The sequence below is a fragment of the Rhopalosiphum padi genome, chromosome 1 (assembly GCF_020882245.1).
Source record: "Rhopalosiphum padi isolate XX-2018 chromosome 1, ASM2088224v1, whole genome shotgun sequence".
Lineage (NCBI taxonomy): Eukaryota > Metazoa > Arthropoda > Insecta > Hemiptera > Aphididae > Rhopalosiphum > Rhopalosiphum padi.
In genome coordinates, this window is record NC_083597.1 from 34,596,364 (window position 1) to 34,624,243 (window position 27,880).

Sequence of the window (27,880 nt, forward strand, 5' to 3'; positions counted from 1 at the left end):
CACTGGTCAAATTAACGATTATGCACCATTCACAAAATAAATATTTAATTTTAAATTAACAAACGATTAATTAACTTTATTTTATTATTATCGAGGTATATACTTAAATGTTTTATAATAGAATAATTTACATAATATATGTAATTATTAATTAATGTAATAATATTTATATATATTATGTTTTATTTTAAATTATAATATCGTTGAGGTACCCCCTTATTGCAGGTGGGTGGGTGTAGGTTATGGTGGGTATATCTTTAATGCCAACATTGTGACTACTTTGTATTTACGGCCGCTTCAATTACGTTTTAAAACTATGGTTTATTTTGAGAAATAGAGCCTTTAATACGAAAGCTTGGCGAGTTTAGTGGAATCGTTTACATAATGATTTTCAGGGAAATGTATGATGTAAAAACTGTTAACAATTTTTGAAGAGTATTTAACTGGTGGACATTTTTGAAATAGTACAGCTTTTAGGTAAAAAAAGTAAAAAAAAAATACTGTTCCAATTCCCTTAATACCCATAAAAAGTGTATACAAATTGAAATTTGTTTTAGTAAAATAACCCTATAATATAGTTTTAAGAATAAAGAAAATTAATGAAAAGGACATTTATAGTAACTACAATATATGGATTTTTGTATCGTAAAATTGTAGAGATGTTTTGTTAACCAAACATAGTTATTAATACTCGATAAATATTAAAAGTTATAATTATTTAAATATTTTATTTAATATAATTAATACCTATTAATGCATTTGATTATAAAATATAAATTATTTTGTTGTATTTTATATCAAAAATAATATTTAGTATACATTTTTATTCAAAGATGCAATGAGACCCGTTATTTTCAAAATTATTAATAATTAAATATAACTGTTTTTAATAATTAATTAATTTATTTAAATACCTATACTAAAATTAAATATTTAAAAACAAAATATTTTAAAAATATAATTAATTTTTTTTTTTTTTGCATAAACACTTATTTTATGGGCTTTTCAGAAGACTTAAAAATATGTAGATTATTTTTGTATCTAAATGCTAGTTGCTATCTAGTTGACTTTTGTTTTATCTCATTATAAATGAAAGGTGATAGATCTAATTTATGGGTAAACTCGGTTTAAATAAATTATTATATTATGGTCTTTATCGTTAACTCTTATTGACGTTCATTATTCTTAGAAGTAATACAAAACTACAAAAGTGTACAAAAGTGTAAGAAAGTTGAAATGTTTTCTTATTCTATTTAATGCTTTTATCAAAGTTAATATTTTAAATAAATTCATGATTCTTATGTTTCTATTTGATATTTATTATATTAAATTTAATTAATTAATTATACTTTTTCTTGCAGAAAAAGTACTAATAATCATTATTCTTTTATGCACACGTCATAATATTATCTGTTATTATTATGGTATGAGTAGGTACTTGTAAAATAATATTTATAAAATAAAACTCATTGCATTTGATTTAAGTTTATATTAATAAAATATAATGTTTGATATGTAGTTTAATCAAATGATTATCATTAAATATAAAAAAATGGAAAATCTGGTATTGATCTGTTGTACATTATGTGTCAAATGTGTCACTTTGATGGAAGTGATAAATTTTAATTTAATGATATATTGTTGTATTTGAAAAAAGATTCTGAGCAGAGACGATCTGCCAGACTAGGATATTTCATATTATATTTATTTCATTGATTATACAATTCGAAAATTATTCATGTTTATTAAATGCTAATAATATAATTATTCAAAAAAAGTCCCTACACCTAAAAATATTTAAAAAAAAAGTACTTGTAGCTACTAACTATATTTCGTATTTTATTTTTGAAGTCAAATATTTATTTTTAGTCGTGGTTAGAAAAAGTAAATTTTTTCCCCTTGTTCATACTTTTAAAACAGTTATATTTAATCGAGTTACTAAGTAAAGAAAATACGAGTATTTAAAATAGACACATTGCTTGTTATTTTAAACTTGATTAAATACAAAATACAATGTTGACATATATTTATTAGGATTAATGTTTTTTATAATTATAGTATAAATGGGATTATTCAATTTTTTAGAATTGTCAAAATAAAATATTGTGATCTTAAGGTAGGAATAATTATTTTTAACTACATAATCATCAAGATTAAATTGTGTACCATTAAATTGACCACAGTTTATTATCTTTAATTCTCAGTAACGTTCGATAAAATAATAATTTTATCTATTCTTTATCAATATTAGAGTAAATAAAAAAAGGAAAAACAATAAGTTAATTTTTTTTTTGTACTTAATAAATATAAATAGGTCTATCTACCTATATTTGAAGCTAATGATCAAACATAAACTTTAACTATCTATTTATACAATAAGAAAGAAGTAATTCTTTAACAGTGAAATATAATTTTATTTTTTTACATTTTTAAGTTTAAATTTGTTTTATACACTTATATCGTCATTACTCATTACGTTCAAAATAAATCTATGTGTAGAAATATTTTTTAGTTAAGATTGAACGATAGTCAAGACATGTGTAAATAAATCAAAACATGGTTTTCCATAGTGAATTATTTTTAATTATACACATAATTTGATTTATATTATAATTACATCATTAACAAATACTAGTATTCTAGATTTAGCTAGCTAATAATTTCGTTAGTGATTTTGATTTAAAATTCACACATAATAAAATACCCATAACAGTTTAATATATTATTACATATTTTATTAAATACCGATGTTCCTAGTACGAGTATTTATTCAAAAAATGGTACGGAATTTTGAAATTATTGTTATGCTCGGTTAAATTTTATTATAATTACAGCCATTTTCAGAGATTCCTGTAAATTAACTGAATGAGTTGTGGTAAAAAAAATAATTAAGCGTGGGTAGTATATTATACAATATTAAGCGTCATCGATTCACATTTTTTTTTATTTATGTACCATTTTTTCTGTGAGGGGAGTATATAGAGCATTATTTGTTGAAGAGGTAAACAATAAATATATATAATACTGAAAAAAAATATTGAAATAAATTTGAAAAAAAATCAATAGGTAAGGGAGGGAGCTAAAAAAATTGTTGTTAGTAGATTCTTAAAATGTTTATTCTTATGCATTTTGTTTTTTCTAATTATCAGATGCTTAAAATAAAACATTAATAATATCACATTTATATAATCGAAATTCTAACCTAAATTATAAGTTTCAAAAAACTTATAAGTCATTTTCAGATCCACAGTTGTTGGTAGTGCTGAAAATGTAAAACATAGCGTGACACATAATTTTAAGGTTAAATGTTTTTTCATTCATTTTTTTTATTTTATACTTAGTTTTGAATAAAAAAAATAGAAATAAAATAAAATAGAATTTTGAATATTATGAAAATAATAGCATCACTAAAATGAGAATACAAGTTAAGCATAAAATTAAATGTTATATTAAACTATACATGTTATACATTGATCAAATATTAATCACACATTACCAATAATTTGAATTTAAAGCAGTGATATTTAATGATATGAAATTGTATAATCCATTATTGAATATAACTATTCTAGGTGTATGGTGTATTATGACAAACTTTTAGTTAATTTTACTTAGGAAAATAATCTTATAGATAAAATAATAATAATAATAATAAAACTTTGTAGTATCAATATGTATCTACATTTTAAAACATCAAATTTTTAGTATTTTTCCAGGGATTTCGAATATGGGTGGGAAGAGTAGGTTTTAGCCTTAGGGAGGATCAGGGTGTGCGGTTGCCGGTTGTACCCCTTACTTTTAAAATAGTTCCAATTGGTCTGCACCCTGATGAAATAATGCATGATTATTAATATGATTTAAATTAAATTGTATTTTAAATATTTTGATTTTTATATTTAAATTTATCAATATCGGTATACTGTCAATCATAATTACAACTTTAAATTACACTGGTTACACACAAATATTCTGCTATAAATTTTTATTGTATTTTAGTTTTTAAATTGATTTTTAATATTGATGTTATTGCATTGATTCGGTCCATAATGTATGGAAATAATTGGAAGCAGGATAATGTACCTACACATACGTAGTAAATCTATTTTTATATGGCCTTGTGAAATTTAAATATGGTCTGTTTAATACTTCGCACACCCGAAAAAAAACCCGAAATGAGCCCCCTGTTAAGCCTACCCGGCTTATCATATTATTAGAGCCATGCGTTTACTATTATAAGATTTCATCCACCTATTTACTAATACAGTGCATAAGAGTAAATATGATAACACGGCGCCTAGAATAGGCAATTTAATAGCACAGCTGCCATCGCATTTTCCAACATATGAAGATTGCGCATTTACCTATTATTAAACACATACACGGTTTCACACCCGCTTAAAATATTTACGAGCCTGTTTACTTTGTTCTAATATACATCAATATTGACTTATAACATACTTATAACTATAAGTTAATAACAGCTAGTAATATAATATGAATTAAATTATAATTATTATAATTTAATATATTATACGATTTTTTTTTTCGAAAAAATTTGTTCAGTTTCCCGTACAGCTTATAGAGAAATTAATTACTAATATAAATTTATAAATACATCAAAAATATTCTGAAAAATCAAGACTGGCAGATAAACTCAGCATCCATTAATATCATGAGCAAAATGGCAGTTCCCTGATTTTTAAATTTAATTTGTAACTATTACCAATCATTTAATAAATACACTGACCCTGGTTAATATTTGAATGGATAGCATGTTATGTAGACTATTTCGTTTGGTGAGTATTTAAAAACAATAGTATTCTATTTAAAATGTATAGTTTCTTTTCATTTGATTTAGAGGCGGGATTTAATTAATTAGTTTTTAGTATGATTTTAATAATATTGAAGTATTAAAAGTTTGAATACATGACCATCAAATGTTTGAAGAAATATTTATCAATTATAAAATACTAAGATATATTTTAAATATCGATTTGATAAACGAGAATGTATTTCGCTAATACTAAAACTGAAGAATTTTGTCAGATATTTTGTTCACCGTAACTAGGTTTTCGATTATGAATTATTACGTATTTTTTTATAAAATCCTAACATGGATGAATACAAGTATGATAAAAATTATAGTGGTACATATTAGTAATAAAATAAATGAAGTCAATTTTATTTGAAAACTATATTTAACGTCTTACTTATACGTCATAAATAAATGTATTAATATTGATAATTGAAATTTATAATAATTCTCATTTGTTATTTACCAAAATCTTTCGGCATTCCTTAGATAATGTAATCTTATGAATAAGTATTAAATAATAATTGTATTCCATTTCTAATGAACTTAAACAATTATTATTTATTTACGGTCATTCAGATTTGAGAAATAATAATATCGACTATAATATACGGTCTGATGAATTACAATTCAATAATATTGTTCCATTATCGTACCATATTAGCAATTTCAATTTTTTTTTTTTACTTAAATGAACGCAACAGATATTACGTACTGGTATTGAGTATAAATGTGCATGCGGTCACTGCAGATTGTACGATCATTTATCAAAATGCCAACCACCGCCCCATTGTGTATCAGACTTAGTGTATTTGAATTGTTTGTGTCTGGCGAATGTTCACAAACACTCAACCACGGCAATAAGCTACGATTTATCTAGCAATTCAAACTTCCATCATAAGCTATGTATTTTATGATAAATACGTATATATCTATAAATGTAACGATTACTTTACTTTTAGTTTTGGCAGAATTTATGATAGAATATTAAATAATTAAAGAAATTATTAAAATTATCTTATAATGCCACTAATAAAATATTATCTTTCGTTAATTGATGTAACTATTAATTTTGAAAATTAATCAAATTTAATTATGTGATAAAAATATTTTCAATAAACAAATTATTTATTCTGGTTTTAATAATACACAAAACGTTTTATGTAGTTTGTGTTTTACGCGAATTTTATATAATTTTCAGATATCCTAATTTATGTAGATATTATAAAATATGAATCAAAGTTTTTAAACATAAGGGACGTAAAAAAAAGTATTTCAAATATATGTAACTAACCTCATGTTTCATATTTGGGTAGGTGAGAACACTGAGAACTAATAAAAAATATAACATTAGCGTGGAAAATACTTACTAGTATCAACCATTTTAAATTTCAGCTGTTTTTATTATATAGCAAAAAAATGGTTCTTAGATTTCATTTGAAAATTTATGGGTTAATAATCAAATGTCACATAGATTTGTTACTCTTTCGTTTGTTCAACACTTGTAGTGTGCATGTGTTATTATTATGTATAGTTAATATTTATTAACTTTAATTTTATATATTTGACTTGTTTGTCGTAAATTTCTACTACGATTAATAATAAGGTGGTAATAAATTATATTTATGTGCACATGACAAAACTGTGATATATTATGGTAAATAATAGTGAAGTTTTAAAATTCTTAAGGGAACCAAGTATCAACCCTCTATCCCTATTTATAAAAATAACATTGTGGATTTTATTAACGTTATGGTGATAGGTATGTAAATAATTTTATTTATGCAATTTATTGCTATTTGTAAAAACTTTAAAAACTATTATATAATGATTATATTATATTGGTATAAATATTATTAATTATTAATTTGAAATTGTAATAGCACCTAATGTGCTGAAACATTTTAAATACATATTATTAATTGAAAAACAATCATGAATTCAAAATAAAAGTATAGTAGATAATTAATAATAGATATTATTTTTAATTTAATGATTATATATCATATGGTTTTTGAAGTTAATTGTTATCATAGTCAGTAGTTTTCGAATTAATTTGGAAAATTTGTACAATCATCTGAATAGTTGTGATTGAGCATTCCCTGTCAAATATATAATATCGGGTAGATAGTATTAAATTTTACATATTAATGGATATTGAAATGCGTGCGAAGAGATTGTATTGTGGTATAATTAAATTTGTAAATGACGGAAAATCGGACACTGTACGAAAAACCACATTAGAGAAGACTTTTTCATAATAAATATACTGGTTTGAATTTTTATTTTTTATTATTTATGCTGTGGAAAAATAACAAAAAAATATTGTATTAATCATAACGTAAAGATGTTTATTTAGTATTTGAAAATAAACCTTTTCATTTGCTACAGCTGTGGTCGTGTTCATGTAATTTGAAACTAGAGTCCGATTAAAATCAGAAAATGGGTATTTTGAGTTTTATTTATTTTTAAAGTTCTATCTTATTAAACTTAAAACTTCGTCGAGAGAAACATATTCTTTAATAATAATTATATTTAAAATGCATATTAATTCAGTGATATAGTATTCCCCGTAGTATAGAATAAACGTATTTCAACTGATATAAACAACGAAATAATTAAAAAAGTAAAAAATATTTGTATGCATACAATATGAGTTTATATTTTATAATTAAATTAATTTAGTATAATTTAGTATTGCAAATAAATATGGCACATATTAAATATATCGTCCATGTCAATAAAATATCACGGTTAAATTATAAGACCCTTATGTTTATATGAGTATGGAAAGGGTGTAATCAGAAAAAGGTTACATATTATTATTTCCCATAATATTATTACCTACCTACTCACTATAAGTAGGTCAGCGGCTGGTGCATAAATAATTTATAATAGTATTGTTATATGATATTTACCTTCATTTCTCACCACCATAACATTTATAACAAAATGATAAATCTAATCATATCGAGTTTTAATTTAAATCAAATGTTTTATACATCAAGAACAATCCTGCACTCGTAGAAAAAAATACTCCAAGTAATTAAAAATACACTAAAATGAGGTTTAATTGTGTTTGGTTTATGCGCAAGAGTAATGAAATAATGAGAATCACAATGTTCATTGATTGACGTGTATTAAATTTTAATTGTGACTGTGTTCGTAAGGAACATATCTTTTTTTCTTAATAATATAGAAAAATTAAATATAGTTAAATGATTACTTTTAAAACATTTAATCTTTCTTTTATTATTATGTTAAATTACATAAATTAATACACGAGTATCGGATTATATACTATTTTATTTAATGTTCATTTTTTTAAAATCAATTTACAAAAAAAAAAAAATTAAATCATAGTCGGTTTTGGTCTATATAATAATAGAAAAATATGATCAATAAAATTATCAGGTGCAAATAATAATGGCATAAGTATAGTGGTTCCAAGAATTTTTTAATTTAGAATAAGCCATTTAGTCAAAATAAAAAATATGAAAATTATTTTTTGTTGTTGTTTTATATGCAAGACCATTGCTATAAAATCAATAACTCTCCTTCAATTACATGACATACCATAATATTATACATATGTACTATACCGTATGGAAAATAAGATATAAAATCTACAGGAAGTCTACAGTGTTTATATTTATTTCTTAGTACTGCAAATAACTGTATTAGACTTTTTGTTGTAAATACGGACATAGTAAATATTATATACAACATAATAAAATATAGAATGCAGACAATGTGCAGTATATACATAAATTCTTTTCCCGATAAAAATATCTCAATTATATTTTATCGAATTCTTATACATTTCAGATATCGATTCTAGAATCATTTTAATCATTCATATTGATAGGTAAATAATTGCTAAATTCTCGAGTAGCGAGTACGTAAAATATCCATAATAAGACCATAATTTTTTTTCATTTTAATATTAACCTTATTGGTGTAATGTTATAATTTAGTTCATTCTACCGAGTCTATTTTATTTCCCACGAGAAATCATTTTTGATGCGACGACGACGATGGTGAAATCACAAGCATAATTATTTATTATTATTGATTTGTTTGAAAATATAATTGCTTAAAAATATAAACATTGGTCATCGAGATGTATGAGAAATTGGGTATCATTTAATTTAACTGTCAATTGCGTGGCGACAGAGTATTACATGCTATAAAATAAGTAAAGATAAACCCCTTGACTTTATTAGATAATGCAAAATGTAATGTAGAAATGTATAACTATTATATATAAAAATGAAAAATGTCGAAAACCAAATATTATTGTAACAGTATTTATTGTAATCTAGTAATAACATAGATAGCACTTAAATGGTCATTATCATGTTTTATTTATTTATTTCACAGACTTATACATATTTATTTATTTATTTATCAACGGTAAATATCTTTATGGAGGATTTAATGAAATATTACAAATAATATGGATTACAAAGTAAAAAATTAGATATTAAGTATAAGTAAACAAGGAAAAACACCAATAAAAAAAAAAAGTAACCAATATAAATAAATATAATTATTTAGGTCATACCTAATGATAATATTATGTAACTAGCTATCTTCATGTACATCGTTAACCATTAAAATGACGCCTCTTATGTGATTCAACGTTGTGAAGTTTGTTTTTTAATACTCGTCATTTGCAGATGGTACTTATTAAAACTTATTTCATCATTAACTGACATTGTAGACATTGCAGTCGGCCTTTCGACCCCTTGCATCGCATCACCTTTTCATGCAATTATTTTGTTTTCGTTTAGTGTTCTTTCTGATTTTTTCCTTTTTTCTCAACTCCTAAGGGTTATGGCATGATTTTAAATAGCCTATAACATTCCTGAAGAATTGGATTATTAAATGTAAGAATAATTTTACAAATCAAGCTGGTAGTTTCAGAGATTAGCGCGTTCAAACAAACAAACTCTCCGGCATAATTATTTTACTGTTGATAATATAATAATGATGATATACGTCGGATACTACATTTTATTAATTTATTGTAAGATGGAAGACATTTATTTCTCTTGATAATGTATTCACTTAATTTGAAATTCGGTTTACAACTTTTATTCTATAAAAAGTTAATAAAGAAATGTGTATAATCTATGAATTAAGGAATACATCAAACTTTATTTTCTTAATTTTGGTTGTTTCTCCTCTAACAGTGAAATCGTATTATATTTAAGTATGGAACAAAGTGCTATGACCATAAGTTAGAAAATATCGAAAAAAAATCTAGAGAAAGTCGCTCTACTATATATCATAGGTTTCGAGTGCACCTCGAGTAAGCTACAGTAGTATGTATATATATGTTGGATTTGAAATATATGTTTAAAAAAAACGATTTTAAGTGTATACTTTAAGTGTACATTTTAAGGGTGTCAGTTTATAATTTATTTTGTATGACTTACTATTACTTATAAACAGGGCTCAAAAGTTCTATTAGATGCATATTTTTCTTTTAGAAAATTGAAACTGAAAGTAAGACACACATTTGTTTCGCATTTTTTTGATGTTATATAAGAAATTTTGTTTTCCTAATTTATACATATTTACGGTTTTTAGTTTTATTTTGATAATTTAGAGTTTAAGGTGATAATTATAGACAAATTTTTACATAATAATGGAAAAAAAAACAATAAACTCCAATAAAGTATATAAATATACGAACGAAAAGAAGAATGTATAACTATGTATTTTCATTTTAAAATAGTAGGCACATTATTGGTTGTTATCGTTGTTAACATAAGATAATTTATTTTATTCATTTCCAATAATTTGTTTATTTTTAAAATATTGTCAGACGCATTGTATTGTAATCATCAGATTTATCGTATTTATGTTCCAGAGCCAGGCCAAATATCCATAATTCTTCAATACCTATCACCATGTTCTATAAAAAAAAAAATTAGTTCGACAATTTTATTTTACATATTTACTAATATTAGCGTTTGACAGTGCACATTAAAGCGATAAAAATATATTTTTACTTTAGTATTTTAACTTCTGAACACTGTTGTTAGTAAATTTTTAAGATATATTATTAATATTAGGTTAAACTAATTTTTGCAGTAAATATAGTATAGTATACGGAATATACTATTACTATTATTATAAATTATTTTAATATTTTATCATATATTGTTGCCATTAACTTAATATAAGCATACTGATGTACGATATAAATAAGATTGTGGTAAAATAGTTTAAAATTATTTCAATTATAAATACTTTTTTAAATTTCATAGTGCATAGAAAAATGATAATTTAAGTGTTAGTAGATATTCAAAAATTAAATGTTTTTCAGAGCGTACATAAAAATCGAATTTTGTATTTTGTACTAAATAAGTAACAGCGTAAATATGTCTAATCACTTTCTATATTTTTATGTTTGCAATTACGTATATAAAAGTTACACTTATTTTATACTAAAGTATAATTTCAAACTTTTAACGAGAACACATATAATATTGTAATACAATTATTATGGTTTATGCTATAGGTGATAACTAATATTTTCATAGGAGGTCACAAATCTTTTTCTAGAAGTTTAAATATCTAATGTTTTGGAAAGGTTATATTTTATTTGTAGGAGTTACCATTCTCCATCTCCATTTTCATTTGAGTGTTACGTTTATGTAATGTTGGCCGTGCAGAACAATGAGTTTTATTTTGTTTTCAACTTTAAGATTACATTTTAGACCACTGTCTAAGGTGAAATGCGGAAACAGGCTCCACGAGTAAGACCGTGAATGTAAAATAAATTATGAGCAGAGTTATTTAAATTGCTTACAAATTGCAATAGTTTCTATAACATTATAGTCAGTATAGTGTTATTTTGACATACGATTATATACCTCATGTTCTATTCGTCACGTTCGTCCTTAGCTACTGTATATTACCATTGTTATAAAATCTAAACTAATAATAATGTATGTGAAAACGGTTATTTCGAAGACGACAAAGACCGCGGATTCATGTAGAATATGTTGAGCATTATTATTTATTAATATCAGAGCGTATAAATCATGGATTCAATGCATCGTTGTTGTTTTATTATTTTTCGGCATAATATTATATCACAATAATTAGGATGTATACTGTGTTTAATAATATTCTATCGTTTTGTTGTCAATTTTTATTTTAAACATCATTTTTCATTATGAAACTGGTATTTATCACGTAGAATTAACATGAGGTGTTACCCGTTATGTTAATAGAACCTAAGACGTTGGCATATTTGAAGAGTGCGTTTTTCGTCTTGCTTGCATATTTAAAAATTATTTAATTGGATAGAATTTTAAACTAATCCAATTAAAGCAAGTAGTTTAACCTAGGTTAGTTTAATATCGTTTAAAATTAATTTGGGAATATTTTTTTAGGTCAAACTGAAAACTTCAAAAAACAATTTTATGCACATATATAATATAATACATGAGATGATTCCGAAACCACTTTTTGTTTGAATATGCAATTTTAGTTTTTATCATTACTTACAATCTAGTTGCTAAATTTATAGTCTTTAATGAGATTTTTTGCGAGTGTTACCAATAATGAATGAGACTTAGCAAGTTTTGGACATCGTACAGACGGATATAATAATAATTTTTTCTGCTAAAAATATCATATTAATGATTTTATTTCATTCATATTTTTGTATAATAACTGTTATACAAAATTATGGCATGTTAGATTGGTTTAGGTTAGTTGTTAATCGTTGTTCTTTTTGGTTTTTTTTTCGTGGTATTACCGATACAATATCGGTATAGTTTTATTTTTATTATACACCACTATTCAATATTATGATTGGAAACTGTGACGTTCAATCCGTTTTGTCATCCAAAGTAGAACTCAGGAATACTATATTATGTAATACAAAGTAATTTTTTCATAGATTCTGCGTATAGAATTGTAAGGAAAATAATAATGTGAGTTAAACTGTTTGTTTGGAAAAAAATGGGCCAAAAGTCGAATGCAAGATTGTTTATTTCCTAGAAGATTAGAATAGATATAATATAAGCTATACAGCTTTCTAAAGACCGGCTGTAAATTACTAAAGTAATGTAAAACCAAGTAAATGTAAGCACCAATTGAGTTTTAAATTTCAGGGTTTACAATTTTTTTAAGCAAACTCTTTGAGGAAGCCAAACCTATACACTATTTAAAACCATCTAAAAAAATATACTTTTAACAGGTAATTTATATTATATATATTTAATATATAATATTTAACGATTAATATAGATAAAATAGTTATCAAGTCCGTAGCTAAAATATTTACTTACTAATTATATTATTTATTTTCTATCTAGTTGCAATTGCATACAGAATACGTTGTTTCTATTATTTAAATTTTCAGAATCTCATCGATTTTCATATGTCGCTAAAAGGCGTGTATATTTTGTAGGAACATTAATTATACAAATTATTTTAGTAATAATTATTACATAAAAATCTTTAAATGCAAATAAATTCACAGTTCTAGTAATAATAAAAATATACGTCATATCCATAATATCGATGTAAATATTAAAAAAAAAATAAAAAATTACAATAATTATAAATCTATTAACAAATTAAAAACAAGTAAAAATATATAAAATAAAATATAAAATAATTTTGAAATGTCCTGATTTTTTTTTTGCATGAGTTCTAGCCCTCCAATTTTGCCTATATGTAGAACTCTAAGTATTTTTATCGTTTCTTTCCTATTGCATGTAAACGAATATTGTAGTTTTCCATAACAATAGTAAGTTTATATATATTACATGTGCTTGTGTATAAATAACCTTTTTTGTTTTTCATTGTTGAGAATTGTTTGCCATGGTTTCGAAACGTGAGAAAACAGATCATGTTGTAGAATATACGTATTTACATGAATTGTTGTGTGGGCGCTGGGCAGTGCGTATACGACGGCGCGTGCGGTAGTTCCGAATTTTGACGTCACGACATAACACAGTTAAAAAGTGTGCGCAATGTAACGGCTAAAATAATATCATTAAGTTTTTGACACGTGACTCATTGAATAAATAGTAGTACGGCCTTGTGTATAAGTGTGGCAGACAATCATAATAAATTATTAACAATTAATGTGATTAAAAAACATTTACAAATGTGAATATAAAATAAATAATAACGGGTGTTAGTATAGTATATTGCGACCAGGAATCCCATTTAAAACGCAATATAATAGAAAAAACACATTGTGGACTAAAAATACTGTAATTAAAAAAAAATGTCTTACAATTTTTTGGTATAATCCAAAATTATTATTAGTGGGTCGGAAAAGCGAAGTTAAATGTAAATCAAATTTGAAATTACGCATACTTATATACATTTTTTTATTTTATGTTTACAATAAATTAAAATTTAAAAACTAAAAAAAGGTTAATCTCAAATTGAAAACCATCCAGAGTATGAAAAATAATTGTTATATCCTGAAAACGAATATCCTTTTGCGGCAGTGTGCAGTGGTTATTGTTGGGATTTTTGGTAGAGAATGTTAGTGGTACAAATAAAAATCACGATTTTTTTATTTTTTGAACATGGGTACTTTACTAAAAAAAAGGGATGGCATAGATTAGAAAATATGATTTTATTTTTACTAGAAAATAAGATATCATGTACAATGCGCGTGCGTTTAAGTACTTCAACGATAAGCGAAGGTTTAAATGGTTTCGATTCGACGGGAATAATAATCTATAGCTGCGGGGCAGGTTGCGGTCGCTTACACGATGTCTACCCGCGTGATTAATTCTTGTGATTTTTGCTTGTGTTAATCGAGCACCTTTGTTCAGTGTATATAATATATATACGGACTGACTCACTATAACAGGGCGATTCACAAGCATGCTCACCTCGGTTTCCTTTCATTATGAATTTATTCAAACTTTGATTTTTGGAATATTTAAATTCATATTTAAAAGACCATGTTTTAAAATTCCCGAGAGTTTTTGTATTATATATTAGGTTATAAACTTTTGATTTTTAAATGAGAAGCCACTCACAAATATAAACTTTACTGTAAATTATTTAATTAAAAATTTTAACAAATAGAATTTTAGTTTTTAAAATATATATAATTAGTAGTATAGTCTTTAAAAATGGTTTTACAAAAATATAAAATAATTGTAGTATTGGATCTTATGTTTATTATACTTCAACTACTCTTATAAATTATTAATGCTGATAGATTAATTTCATAGATAGATTCATTGATCACCCTAACTTTATCATAAATTATAATAGTATGATATTTGCATGATATGACGTGTATTAAATATGTGATTCATTCTAAACAATATACATGTTCTTTATAGACAAATATATCCTTGACGTAAGGCAAATCCCAAACACTATATTATTTCAAAAACATTATTTTTTTATACATTAAGTATATTTATTGAATATTAAAAAAATTAGATTTTGAATGACTGCATTAATGAATAAAACAAAGGGAGTGTGCACGTTTGGCGAATCACTCTGTATATGTATACGTATACCTATAGCTGTTAGTTGTTACTAGCCAACTCGCCGAAGTCGGCTGCCGTTCATCGAACGCGTTTCTCCATTAATTCGTTTTATTTCCCGTTGTCAAACGCTTTCGAACATTCGTGATTTCCGTTTTGACTTCGATTACAGCCGGTAAATTGATTTATGATCGGTATTACGATGCGTCAAAAGAGGTGTAGTGGAGCCGGGACGTTTTCGAACAACACGCGATCCCGTGCGTCGCTGTAGCTGTACCCAGTGACGGTATTATTATACCTATTATTATTATTATTATTATTATTATTACATAACACAACGAGACGTGGGTTAACATCACTGCCCTACTCTCTGGGCCGGAGGTTAAAGTCGACGACAAGTCGGCGATGTGACGCGGTCCATATTCGCGATGATACGTATAATAATAATAATAATAATAATATGACTATTCTGGTCGAAGGCTGCCTGCTGCCTGCAGTGGCGGTGTCGTCAGTATTTCAGTAGTTATTGCCGCCTTGCCACAGCAGCAGTCGTTGATTTGCCACACAGGAAGCATGTACGTTGCCTTCGATTTAACGATATCGTCATAGCGTCAATGCCTACTCGTAATTTGCACACTTTAGTATTATTTTAACACATCCGCGACATAACTACTGCTCTATATAGCCATATCAATAGTTTACTAAATCGATGAATTATATAACTATATATATAATTATAATTATTGTTATTACTATTATACTGTCTCGTATTACGTACCCGTTCATAAAACAGACCGTCATATTGTATTAATATATTATCGGCCATAAAAGTATATAAAGTTAAAAAAGTTAAACGCGTTTATTGCCGTTGTATTATCGTCATCATCGCGACTCATTTTAAAGCCAGTACAAGAAAAACTGAAACAGTACAATATATACCTACGACCGCGGCAGTAACTTAACGCTGTGGTTTAATTATTATGTTTTAAATGTTCTTTGAGGTCGAGCACTCAATGCTTTTCAAATCACCTAGTCGATTTCCGAGTTTGAAATGCAATATTCATTTCCTTATAAATTTATGTATAATATATTTTTATCCTCTCTTCATCAGTATAACCTGCCGCGAGTTTAGTTGAAATATGCATTTCAATCATGAAAAAAAAATGATCCATTAACTGAAATGAATTATTAGATAAATGTTTAGTCTTTCTGCATAATAAGTAAATCGCAAATGAGAAAATACCGTATAATACATAGTGTATTTTACATAAAAATTATTCGGTTACCATTATATTATATAATAATTATGTAATCATAAAATATATATAGTTCGCTTACTAATACTAATCATAATATTAAGTGTATAGTACGTTCCAATTTTCAAATATATTTATTAGATACTATATACTATATATACTTTATATTTGTATACTGTGAGTGGAGTAATATGGTGTATTATAACAATGATTATTATTTTCATGTATCTGACGTCACCTTTAGGATCAGTAAAAAATGTTTCAATCTTTAATTTAAAAGAAAGCTTTCTGGTGGAAATTAGATTTAGTTGATACATTTTGTGTAAGATCAAAAGCAAAGAAGTCTTCACTACTATTCGTTTTAAATAGTAAGAAAAACAGCAATTTTTACACAAAGCCCAGTTTTTGACAAAATCGTTTTTTTTTTTTGTAATTCTCTGCTACTTTTAACTTATATAGACATGATATAATTTAAAAAATATTTTGGGTAGGTGTCATACTGTGAGATATGTGTATTGAATAACTGTCAATTGTCTTATGTTATGTAAATAATGATTATGTTAAGTATAAAACTGTGAATGACAGAATAAATATAACTATTTTGCATGAGTGGTATATAAATGGAACTGTTAGAAATCGTTTTCAATTTTTTTATGTTAATTTTTTCATATAATATCCTGTTCTCTTAATGCATTATATTTTTGATTCAATCTAATTATGACTTTCGAATCAGCAAATATGTATTATTTTTTCCTTGATTTTATAGTTGATAATTTTTTTAATAACTATTTATACATTTGAAAATAAGAGCTTAATAAATCATTTATAATACTCGTAGACTACAAGAATATAAGAAGAACACAACAACCGTCAATTTCGTTTTTATATATATTTGTATGCGTTTTTCAACCTTTGTTAAGAAAACTCTGTCGTAGTTATTTCACAACAATTAAACAGTGATTTGGGCAAATTTAACCATTAAAATAATTCTGAAAATAATTGAAATCAAGTCCATTAATTAATCATTTGTATAAATAATTAATGATGTTATAAACGCTACTGTATACGCTGAACTTATTGAATGTTCAGGACAAACCTATTACGTATAACGCTATCATAGGCATGGTTGTTGATCAAAGTTATGAAGTGTACATCGTGATATTCGTGTAAATCTAATTGCATTGTTTGATTGCTTACACAGTGCTATACACCGGCTTCGTGTTATCAAATAGCTTTGGTAAGGAATGTTAACGATTGTTCGTGACGTTCATGAATAATCTGATAACTGTACAGTGTACGTGGTGGAAAGGAAAGCGATGATAAACGTTTATGAGCATTAATGAGTGTCAGAAGTGGTGGTAACAGGGGTAAGAAAATACCGCCATTAATACAAACAATAGTGGACAAAAACAATTTGCGACTTTCCTGAGCCTCGACAGGAGTGGTTTTAGTTGTAATGTATATTTTCTCGAACAAATTTAGTTGCTGTTAAACGGACCATGAAGTATATCACTTTGTCAAATCAATTGTTCGGCGTTTCGTTTTGTTAAGTACTTGTGCCGACAAAGTCATCATGAGTTCGTGATGTTTCCGATAAAATTGAAAACCAATCAGAAGACCTATTTTTCAGTATATGAATTTATTTTATTCTTATGCTGAGATATAAATTATTTTAGTATAGTTTTTTTGTTACCTTCTGCTAATAGAATTAAGCATGCTAGTTTAAAATCTATGCCAAATAATATTATGTTTAAAAACTCTATGTGTTTGAGAGGATAGCAAATTTTGTATTAACAACTCTATATTGTTTAATTAGTTATATTAAATATATCATATTTTATATAACAATATACATTATTAAAAAGCAAAGTAATATGTTAAAATATTTTTTTTAAAGTTACTTTAATATTAGAAAGTCGAAATATAGAAAAATATATTATTAGAATAATTGTTCAATACGATTTTGGTTTAAATTAATATTATCTTAAAATACATTTTTTTTGGATTTGAGTCTGATAGGATTTTTTTTCTTTATAACGTTTTTTTAATTTAATATTCATATTAAAAAATGTAGAAGCAATAATATTCATGAAACTATTGTTAAACCACAGAAATCATTACAGAAAACATCGATAGATTATTAGCACTAAATATTGGTATTCTAAAAATACAATAAAATAAATTCGATTTACTAATTATTGTCACGAGTAGTTAATGCAGAATAGCGATGTGTGGTAATACGAAATAAGAGTGATGTAACATATTACCTTAAAAGTGTGAATTACACAAAGAAGAGACTGTATGGTCCAGTTATTGAATACTATTGGAAGGGGAGTAATCAATATCCCACAAAGAAGCTCAATAACGAAAAAAACATACATTGTATCTCTTAAAGAGGTAATCAACGTAGGTCAATCGCTTCGGCATCAATAACGACTTTAATATTTTAAGTGTTTTAATAGAATTTTTAAATCGGTCTTAATATTTAAAATCGGAGAACACACTGTCGAGTTAATTCATATAATATTCAATATACATTTTAATTGTATATTAAATATATTTTAATTAAATTTATTTATACTTATACGTATAACGAAGTAATCATAATAAACAATTGATTAAATACATTTTATTGCGTTATAAAGTCAATTCTACAAAGGATTGTTTGCCAAATTTAATTATCTAACTTTTATGTTTAAACTAAAAAATATTAATACTATTTTGAATAGAGAAATGTTTATCAATCTGTATTTTATTAAATTAATTTTGATTGAATTGTTGTGGTATTATGAATTATTATAAAAATAAATTTATTAGTATAATATATTATTATATTGGTTGAGATAAATTTGAACCTAAATTATCTTTATTAAAGTTTATATAGCTATTGCCATTAATTTTAAACAACTACAACAATCGTCTGCATAAGAAATCATATGATTATTCATTATCCATTTCAAGGCCATATCAACGAAGTCTCTGGGTGATATTCGACAGTTATCAAAATATATTACCAACGCCCATATCCTATAGTCACAAACATCACGTGTTAACTGTCAGTGATTTGGGTATGGAATTAAAACAGCAGCAAATAATATTTTATAGGACCAAAAACCGCAGGTGGGATATGCAATAATGAATAGGATATTAAAGGGGAATTGGAGCGTATATTATAGGTATATTCGAGACTGGGCTATTCGAATCAGAGATAGTTTAATCCCCTATTTCCACTTGACAATCGGGGTGAAAATAAGACATTAAATACGTGTTGAAAAAATAATTCCCTATACTTGTTGTTGGTTTATAGTTTAGGTGGTCTACCAATATATATTACATAAAGTCTTGACTTTTATGTGAGCTATGTCAGACGATGGCGAGTTTTTTTTTTAAATTATATATAAACATTTTTAAATTTTAAGGTATTATTTTTTTTTTTTAAATAAGGATATCTCGTAATTTATTATCTCACCCCAAAGTTCTTAAGGATTTCATTATCCAGTGTTACAGATTTAATACACCAAATTTTATCAATTAGAATATTAGATGTTTATAAATTTCATTATACACAGCTAAAGTTATTAGAAAAAAAATAATATAAAAAGCATATTATTATACTCAACAGAAAATTATAAGTTATTACTTTATTGCAATAAAACAATAATCTCAAAATAATATCATTAAAATTCAACTGCCTACACAGAAACTATACCAATGATATTGACTATCTAGAGCAAAATCTAAGAACCCAATATATTTAATTAGGCGTGTTTTTAATATTATGTTTATTAGATATTATTATTTTTTAATCGAATCAAATCTATAGTATTTTTAGACGAGTACCTATATTGTTTTAAAAATACTGTTTATCGAAGAATTATTTTTGTTACTCAGTTTTATAATTCTATGCTCGATTTGTTTGTTTTATCGAGCGATGCTTTTGTGAAATAATATTATGACTGACCTATAAATTGGTCATTTATGAATAATGTATTACCATAACCCAATTACTTCATTATTCTATAAAATATTATTCGTATAAATATGTCTTATTGAAAAGTAATATAAACATTGTATTGATAGTAATATAGTAATTATACATTAAACACATAGTATTCATACTAATATAAAAGCTATGCTTAATTATTATTAATACCTAACTAGGCTATACCTATTTATTTTTTTGTATATTCGTATTTATTTTTATTAAAATATAATAATTATATGTTTGCCAACATAGATCAAAGATAAAAGAGGGTAAATATCTGATTATCAATACTTCTTGGATACTTACAATTTTACTAAAAATATTTGTTTAGATATTAATTTACTAATTCAGATTTCGTGTTACATTTTTAAAACCTATGGTTTTTATGACGTTATAATTGAAATAATTACAATCTAGGTAATGCTAAAATTTATCATAATAAATAATAAGTAAAAACTAGAGTAGATGGATACAAACAAATTTATGTAAAGTAGAATTTCGGATTTAAAGTTTTAATGTTATAAACTGGATTTATATTTGACATTGTTATTTTTAAAACTATGTAGAAAAAATATGTAAATGCTAGAAGTTCCTTGTTATAAGCCCTGTTTTGACGTTTAATCAAATTATGACTACATAATATGAGCATTTTTTTACTATGTAATCTATATAGTTATATATTGTAACTATAGGTAGTAAATAATGATTATTTTAAATACGAAATTAGCCATCAATATTAGTTTGTTCAAAGAAGTTTTCCAATAACATTTTTGAAAATTGAGAAACTTTAAGATTTTCATGCTAGAAAAAAGGTTAAAGAAAATGAGTTGTTTTGATTTATTGAATTCTAAAATGTCACGTGCGTAATCTTCAGAGTCAAAACGAAACCCTAAGGATTTTAGAAAGATTAAATTATACTGTCATCAAAATCCCTAAAGAATGCTCTAAAAAAAAAAATTAAAATTTATGTTCAAATATTTTTTATCATTTTAAAATATTTTTATTATAACTTAAATAGGCGTATAACATTTTTGATTTATTTTCGAAGTTGTTTTAGGGGTAAAACAATTAAAAATAACATGATAAGTAGCTATACTCAGAATCTGAAAATAATAAACTGAATACAGATGTACTTATATTTTGTTATTATTTATTAGATATAAGTTAAAATAGAATATGATATACAGAGTGTTTCAGAAGACTTATCCTATTACAAATTTATATAGTTCGGCAATCATTAGCCGCAGGTAAACGACTCATATACTAATGGAAAAATAAGGTAACCAAGTTTATTTTAAGTTATCTAGCCGATAAATTTGGTACCGTAATGATTAGTGAACTAGGTACGGTTTGTTAATTTTTGATAGCGAATGAAGACTTTAGATACACTCTGTATAATATATTTTAAATTTAAACTTTTTGATAATTTTTTTTGTAGGCATAATATATATATAAAATAATTAAAACTTAAAATATTAAAAATACCTATTATGTGGGTATAAATATATGATATCAAATTATTTTTAAACTTTTAAAAGCACAGCACATAATTTAGTTTAAATTTGTAAAGTTGTAACTTCCAGTTTTTAATATGATTTTTCATAAAAATCTAGCTTATCGTTAAAATCAAATACATGAATTTTATAACTAATTTTAAAATATGTCAAAATAATATTATAATTGTATTCTATTTTATTTGGAAAACAGTAACTTTTATAGCTTATATAAAATATAAAATATAATAATAACTATAATAATATACTATGTTTTGTTTTTCCTTAATATATGTGATATAGTAATATATAATATAACTTATGTACTACGTACATTTCTATATAACATGTACATTGTACATTGTATATTTATGTAATATATCATTAAAACGCTTAAAGATACCAATATAACAGGTTGCCTATACTATTTTTTGTACAAAAATTAAAATTAATTTATTAATAATAAGAGTATAATGAGGAGATTGTTAAGTTGCGGTTAATTTATTACTATATAAACTTATTTTTCCTTTAAAATATAATAAAATAATGTTATAGTATAATAATATTTCTCCCATATACCTAATCTTTAAATTTTTGATTTATATAAAAAGTAATATAAATCATAATATAATATTGAGTAGGAAAATCACTTATTGGTATCTCTTTTGTCTACGAAGAAGTATTATAGCTTATAAGATATTTACTGTGAATATGGTAAAGATATATCGAACTTTTGTTATATTTATATAATCATCGATGTAACTGTCTTCTTGTAAGTTCTAATGAGCAAGACTGTTTTATAAAAATTAAAGTTTTACATTTATTAGTGAACATAGTTATATTCCAGAATAAATAATATTATGTCCAATACATGGGTATATCTTTAATAATAAAATCAATTTACCAATTTTCGATTTGGTCAGGCTTATTGCAAATAAAATATAAACGGCATATTTCAAATTTTGCATATTCGAATTTCATTGTTTATTATGAGTAGTTCGTGTATTGATAAGTGTACGTCTGTAATTAGAATAATGATTTATTTTAGCTTTAGGAAATTAAAATGTCAGTTAACTCATTTATTAGTGAATTTGATTACACAGACTTTGTTGTTTTTAAGGCCATGCAATTTTAATTTTATTTCTTGTATTGTTCTTTGTGATCCTATATTGATTTTGTCTGATACAATTCAATATTTATAGGCCACAGTGTGTCATGTGATTGATTAAACATTTCTAAGTTAATTAATTACTAGCACCTCAAATAATTTGAATATTTATTTAATTTGAATTTTTTTGTTCAATTTTGTATTTTTTTATTTTTTATCAGATGTAACTTAGTGAATGGTATACTATGGGAATCGTTTGTTTATTTACATGTTTTTAACGTTTTTGTCTCTTTTATAAGGGTTAAGATTTCAACACATTTGTGTGAATGCTCTGAAATGTTATTTATGTAATATAATTTAACAGAAAATCTCTGAAATAACTAGTCAACACGTCATTTTCTTGCAATGATTTCTAGTTAAAATAACAGAGAATAGTATTATTTTCACAAATAACTAAAATTATATATTTTTTTAAATTTTCTTTTGATGAAGTGTTTAATTGTTATGTTGTAAGACGTAAACATGAATAACAATTTACTAATTTAATACTTTACCATTACCCTATTTAATACTTTTGGATAAATGTACTCATACAATTTTTTTTTATTAGCGATTGAGCTTTTAACAATGTACTTTAAGTAAAATAACAAACTCAGTTCCGCTCAGAATCATTTTTCGAAAGTAATAATTTAGCATTGGATTAAAATTCATACTATTAAAGTTATATTTAGTTTCTTGGGTGAATTTTTCAACATACCTACAGTGATTGAATAAAATCATAGTTAGGTTGATTATAAATTTCTAAAACATTAAAAGTGTAGTATTCCTGTTGGTTGTACACATTTAGGATAAATCTAAAATCCTCGGGAAAAATTGTATAAAATTAGTGACTAAAAAGACATTGGATCTTTTAACGAGTTTGGTAAGATTTTTAATAATTATATTGTATATTTATTGGATATAAAATGTGGTAATTTAACTATACATAAAATTTAGTTTTGAACAAAACAAAAATAAAAAAGCGAATTAATTCTAAACGTTAAATAATATGTTTATTATTGTTATTTTAAAATTCGTATACTGTGTCTGTTTTCTTTAAGAGGCTAAGCAATATAAATATATTCTTAATTATTAAGCAATCTTCGTTATTATTCGGTTAATGTATAATATATTTTTTTCAATATTGTTCTAAACGAATTGCACACGAATAGTGTATTTTTTGAACAAATTTTATGAAATCTCATCTGTCACGTTTATCTTTGATTGTGCACCATGCGCTGCTTTTGCACGCCAATGGTTTTTGTAATACGCAAACTGTTTTACGTGGTTTTCGTAATATTGACAACGAAACGGATAGGTTGAAAACGTTGGTAAATAACTGCTGTAAATGTTGTAACATCTGATGAGTTAGGAGAATATCAGCATACTATTTGTTTTCTCTCTCTATTCCATGCGCAACATGACAAATTTTCGTTCAGCGGAATCTACCCTGTGTTGTTAGCTTTAGAATTAGAGTTAATTAACCTACCATCAAGTTGCAAACAAATTAAATTACTGTAAAAAAGTCTGCATGTAAAGTATAAACAGTAAACACAGACAATGTTCTTAAATTTTAATTTTATAATAACTCAATTACTGTAATACAAAAGCTAAAACAGCAAGAAGTTAGTACTTCTTAACGAAAATATGCAATATTATGTGAGTAAGAGACTAAGAGAGCAAATATAGTAAAGCGTGCTGACTACTATTGAGTCTTGATGTTCTAATTAAGTACAAATAACATACGTTATAAGAACAAAGTTGATAGTGTTAAGTTGATGGAATGTTGTTTTTGTGATATACATATATATATATATATATATATATATATATATATATATTATTTAATTTTATTATATTTGAAATCTTGTAATAATATTTTATAATACAAATTATAATTATAAGTTCTATGAGGTTATAGTTATATTACTTTTATGTTATATTGTTTCTTCATATTAATTTATGTAATTTATTGTGTACCAACGAAAATGGTATTATAATAATCAAAACTATGTACCATTGAACTATTTTTGTCTGGTTCGTCTTACAGGATTTTTTAAATTATTGGTATATATTTTCAACATTGAGATTTAATTGGAATATGCTTTATCATAAAATACGATATTTAATTTTTATCAGATAGATACTTAAATAATAATAATTTATTACTTACAAATAATTAAAATTAAATATTTTAATGATTTTATTTTTTTGTTGGATAAAAATTAAAAAGATGTTTATATTACTTAGTATCTATAGATTTTAAGAATATTGTAGTACTTTATATCTATTGCTTTTTAAATTACATGGGTCAATTAAAAATTAAAACCATTTTAGGTAGGTAATAATAATTTTTTTAGAAAATGTTATTAGATAATAAATAATGTGCTTTAAGAAATATAACTATCAATTATATATTACATGAACAAGATAATTAATTTTTTTTTTATAGAAATTTCTAAAAATAGAATTATATATGAATATTGAAGACTTCACAAAAAAAAAAATGGAATTTTTATACATCCAATGCCATTTCGATAATAGTTCGTTTATATTATTCTATCCTTTTAATTTTTAATCTTTCCGAATGGCGATAAGCTCATGTATTTATATCGATATCACACAATGTTATAAGGTTATAAAAATAAAATAGTGGGACGGAACAAATAAGTTAAAAAAAATAAACTTATTTTGTATTGTTGTTTTATTTTATTATTAGAAAATCAAGTAAGTATTATACATATTTTATATAATTATGATTATATGTTTGATTAACCTACCTCATGTAAGTTACATAGCCTGTGTTGAAGATAAGGATTTATAATTATTAATAATTAATAATTAATTTTAAATAAATATAATAAAATATAAAATATTGATTAGGGATGGGCTAATACTAGAACCGATACTCGATATTTGTCGATATTATTAAATCAAATAAATTGGTTTTAAGAGTACACTAGGTATTCTTAGAAAATAATACTTTATTTAAAACAGATGTTCAGGATATATAAATTAAGAAGTATGACAAAATCATAACAAAATGGTTAATGATAACGCACGTTATATTGTAATTTCATAAATACATTTATTTACGAAGTTTTTAAAATTAATATTTTCATCAACAATAATTTTTTTTTTTTTAACTCAAAAGGCATAGAATCCTAAACGATGTATTTATGATCCATTGATTCTACATTTCTATTGTGTGATTAAGATTAAAAAATATATTTTTAAAGCTTAAAAAAAGTATGAATATGTACGTATATCTACAAAGTAATAAAAATATATTGTTTTATGTTAAAATAATGTGACTAACATAGGTACTTACTGTGTTTTATAGTTACTAATCTAGATTCGTTGGATGCTTTATATAATACGATTGCTCGTCTAAACTTTATTTGATTATTCATTAATAACAAATTGTTGGTTTTATTTTCATTATTATTAATAAAATATTTTGTTTAAAAATACAATGGTTTTACTTGAAAAAATTAGCATAATTATCTCTAAAATATAAAAATATAGCTGAAATGTATTTATTGTGTTTGAAAATTATATTCATAATAATATATAATAGAATAATATAAAATAGAAAATTACAGATGATTGGACTTTTATGTATTTTCCATATTTTTATACTTATATTGTTGAAAGTATAATTTGTTTTACATTTGATTTTTAATATATATTGTATGGTTTTAATAAATTACCTATATTACACTTTAATAATAGTAATATTTATATTTGTATTATTAAAATTTGTTTTGATAAAAATTATAATTTTAAAAAAGCTATTGAATAACTTTTTTTTCTTTTAATTGTTGTCTTATTGTAATTAATTGATTAACTGTATGGTTTATTTTTTTAGGTTCTATTAGCAACATAGATGAAACTCAATATTTTCATTGTAACAAGTCACAAGTAAGAAAAGTAATATCTGGCGTAGTTGGTGCAGCTTCAAGTGTTACATCTGTTCAAGTAGCAAATTTATTAAGACTTTTCAAAATACCCCAGGTAAAAAAAATAAAATAAAAAAATTACTTAGTTATTTTATTTTGCAAAAAAAAAAACTTTTGAAAGTATTTATTAACACAAATTTAATATTTTTTTTGAAGAAAACCTGCAGAGTTAGTAAATATTTTAAATGTTTTATTCCAAAATATATTCGGTAAAAAAAATAACCATCTTAAAAACTATTTTTAGTTTATTTTTCTTACTCTGAAATAGTAATTATGTAATTATTCTTATGGATTCTTATGTCATATAACTGATAACATGGAATGAACAATGCGTCTTTAAAACATTTGTTATGTTACTTAAAAGTTTTTTTTTGTGTTTATCCCATATTCCTATCTTCTATTATTCTAAGACAATTTTTTACTTAATTTTTCAAATAAGTTGTTTAAATGATTATGGTTCAATATAGATCCCGTATGGAGTGAGGAATTTATTGTTTTTACAATAATTTGTGTTTTATTGTTTATTTATATTTATAAATTATTGTTGTGTATCAAGTTTAGGAGCAAAAATTGTTTTAAAACATTGAGTTAGTACCTGGAAATTTTTTTTATCTATTTTGGTACTTTTGGAGGTCAAAAGCAGAAAATGTCGTAATACATTTTTCTTGATAATTGTGAAGAAAAAAAAAACAATTTTGTTTCTTATTATAATTTAGAGAGGA

At 24.4% G+C, this 27,880-nt stretch overlaps 1 protein-coding gene across 4 annotated transcripts in view; it reads left to right on the plus strand.

Moving 5' to 3' along the window:
• The window catches only part of LOC132932184 (metabotropic glutamate receptor 2), a 177,882-nt gene that overhangs the window by 16,492 nt on the left and 133,510 nt on the right, over positions 1-27,880 (plus strand). For all 4 annotated transcript variants that reach the window (XR_009662828.1, XM_060998431.1, XM_060998430.1 and 1 more), the window contains one exon: positions 27,068-27,213. Coding sequence is in view for 3 of the 4 variants with exons in the window: in XM_060998431.1 (XP_060854414.1) it covers positions 27,068-27,213 (146 nt within the window). In the remaining variant the exon portion in view is untranslated. The remainder of the gene's footprint in view (positions 1-27,067; positions 27,214-27,880) is intronic.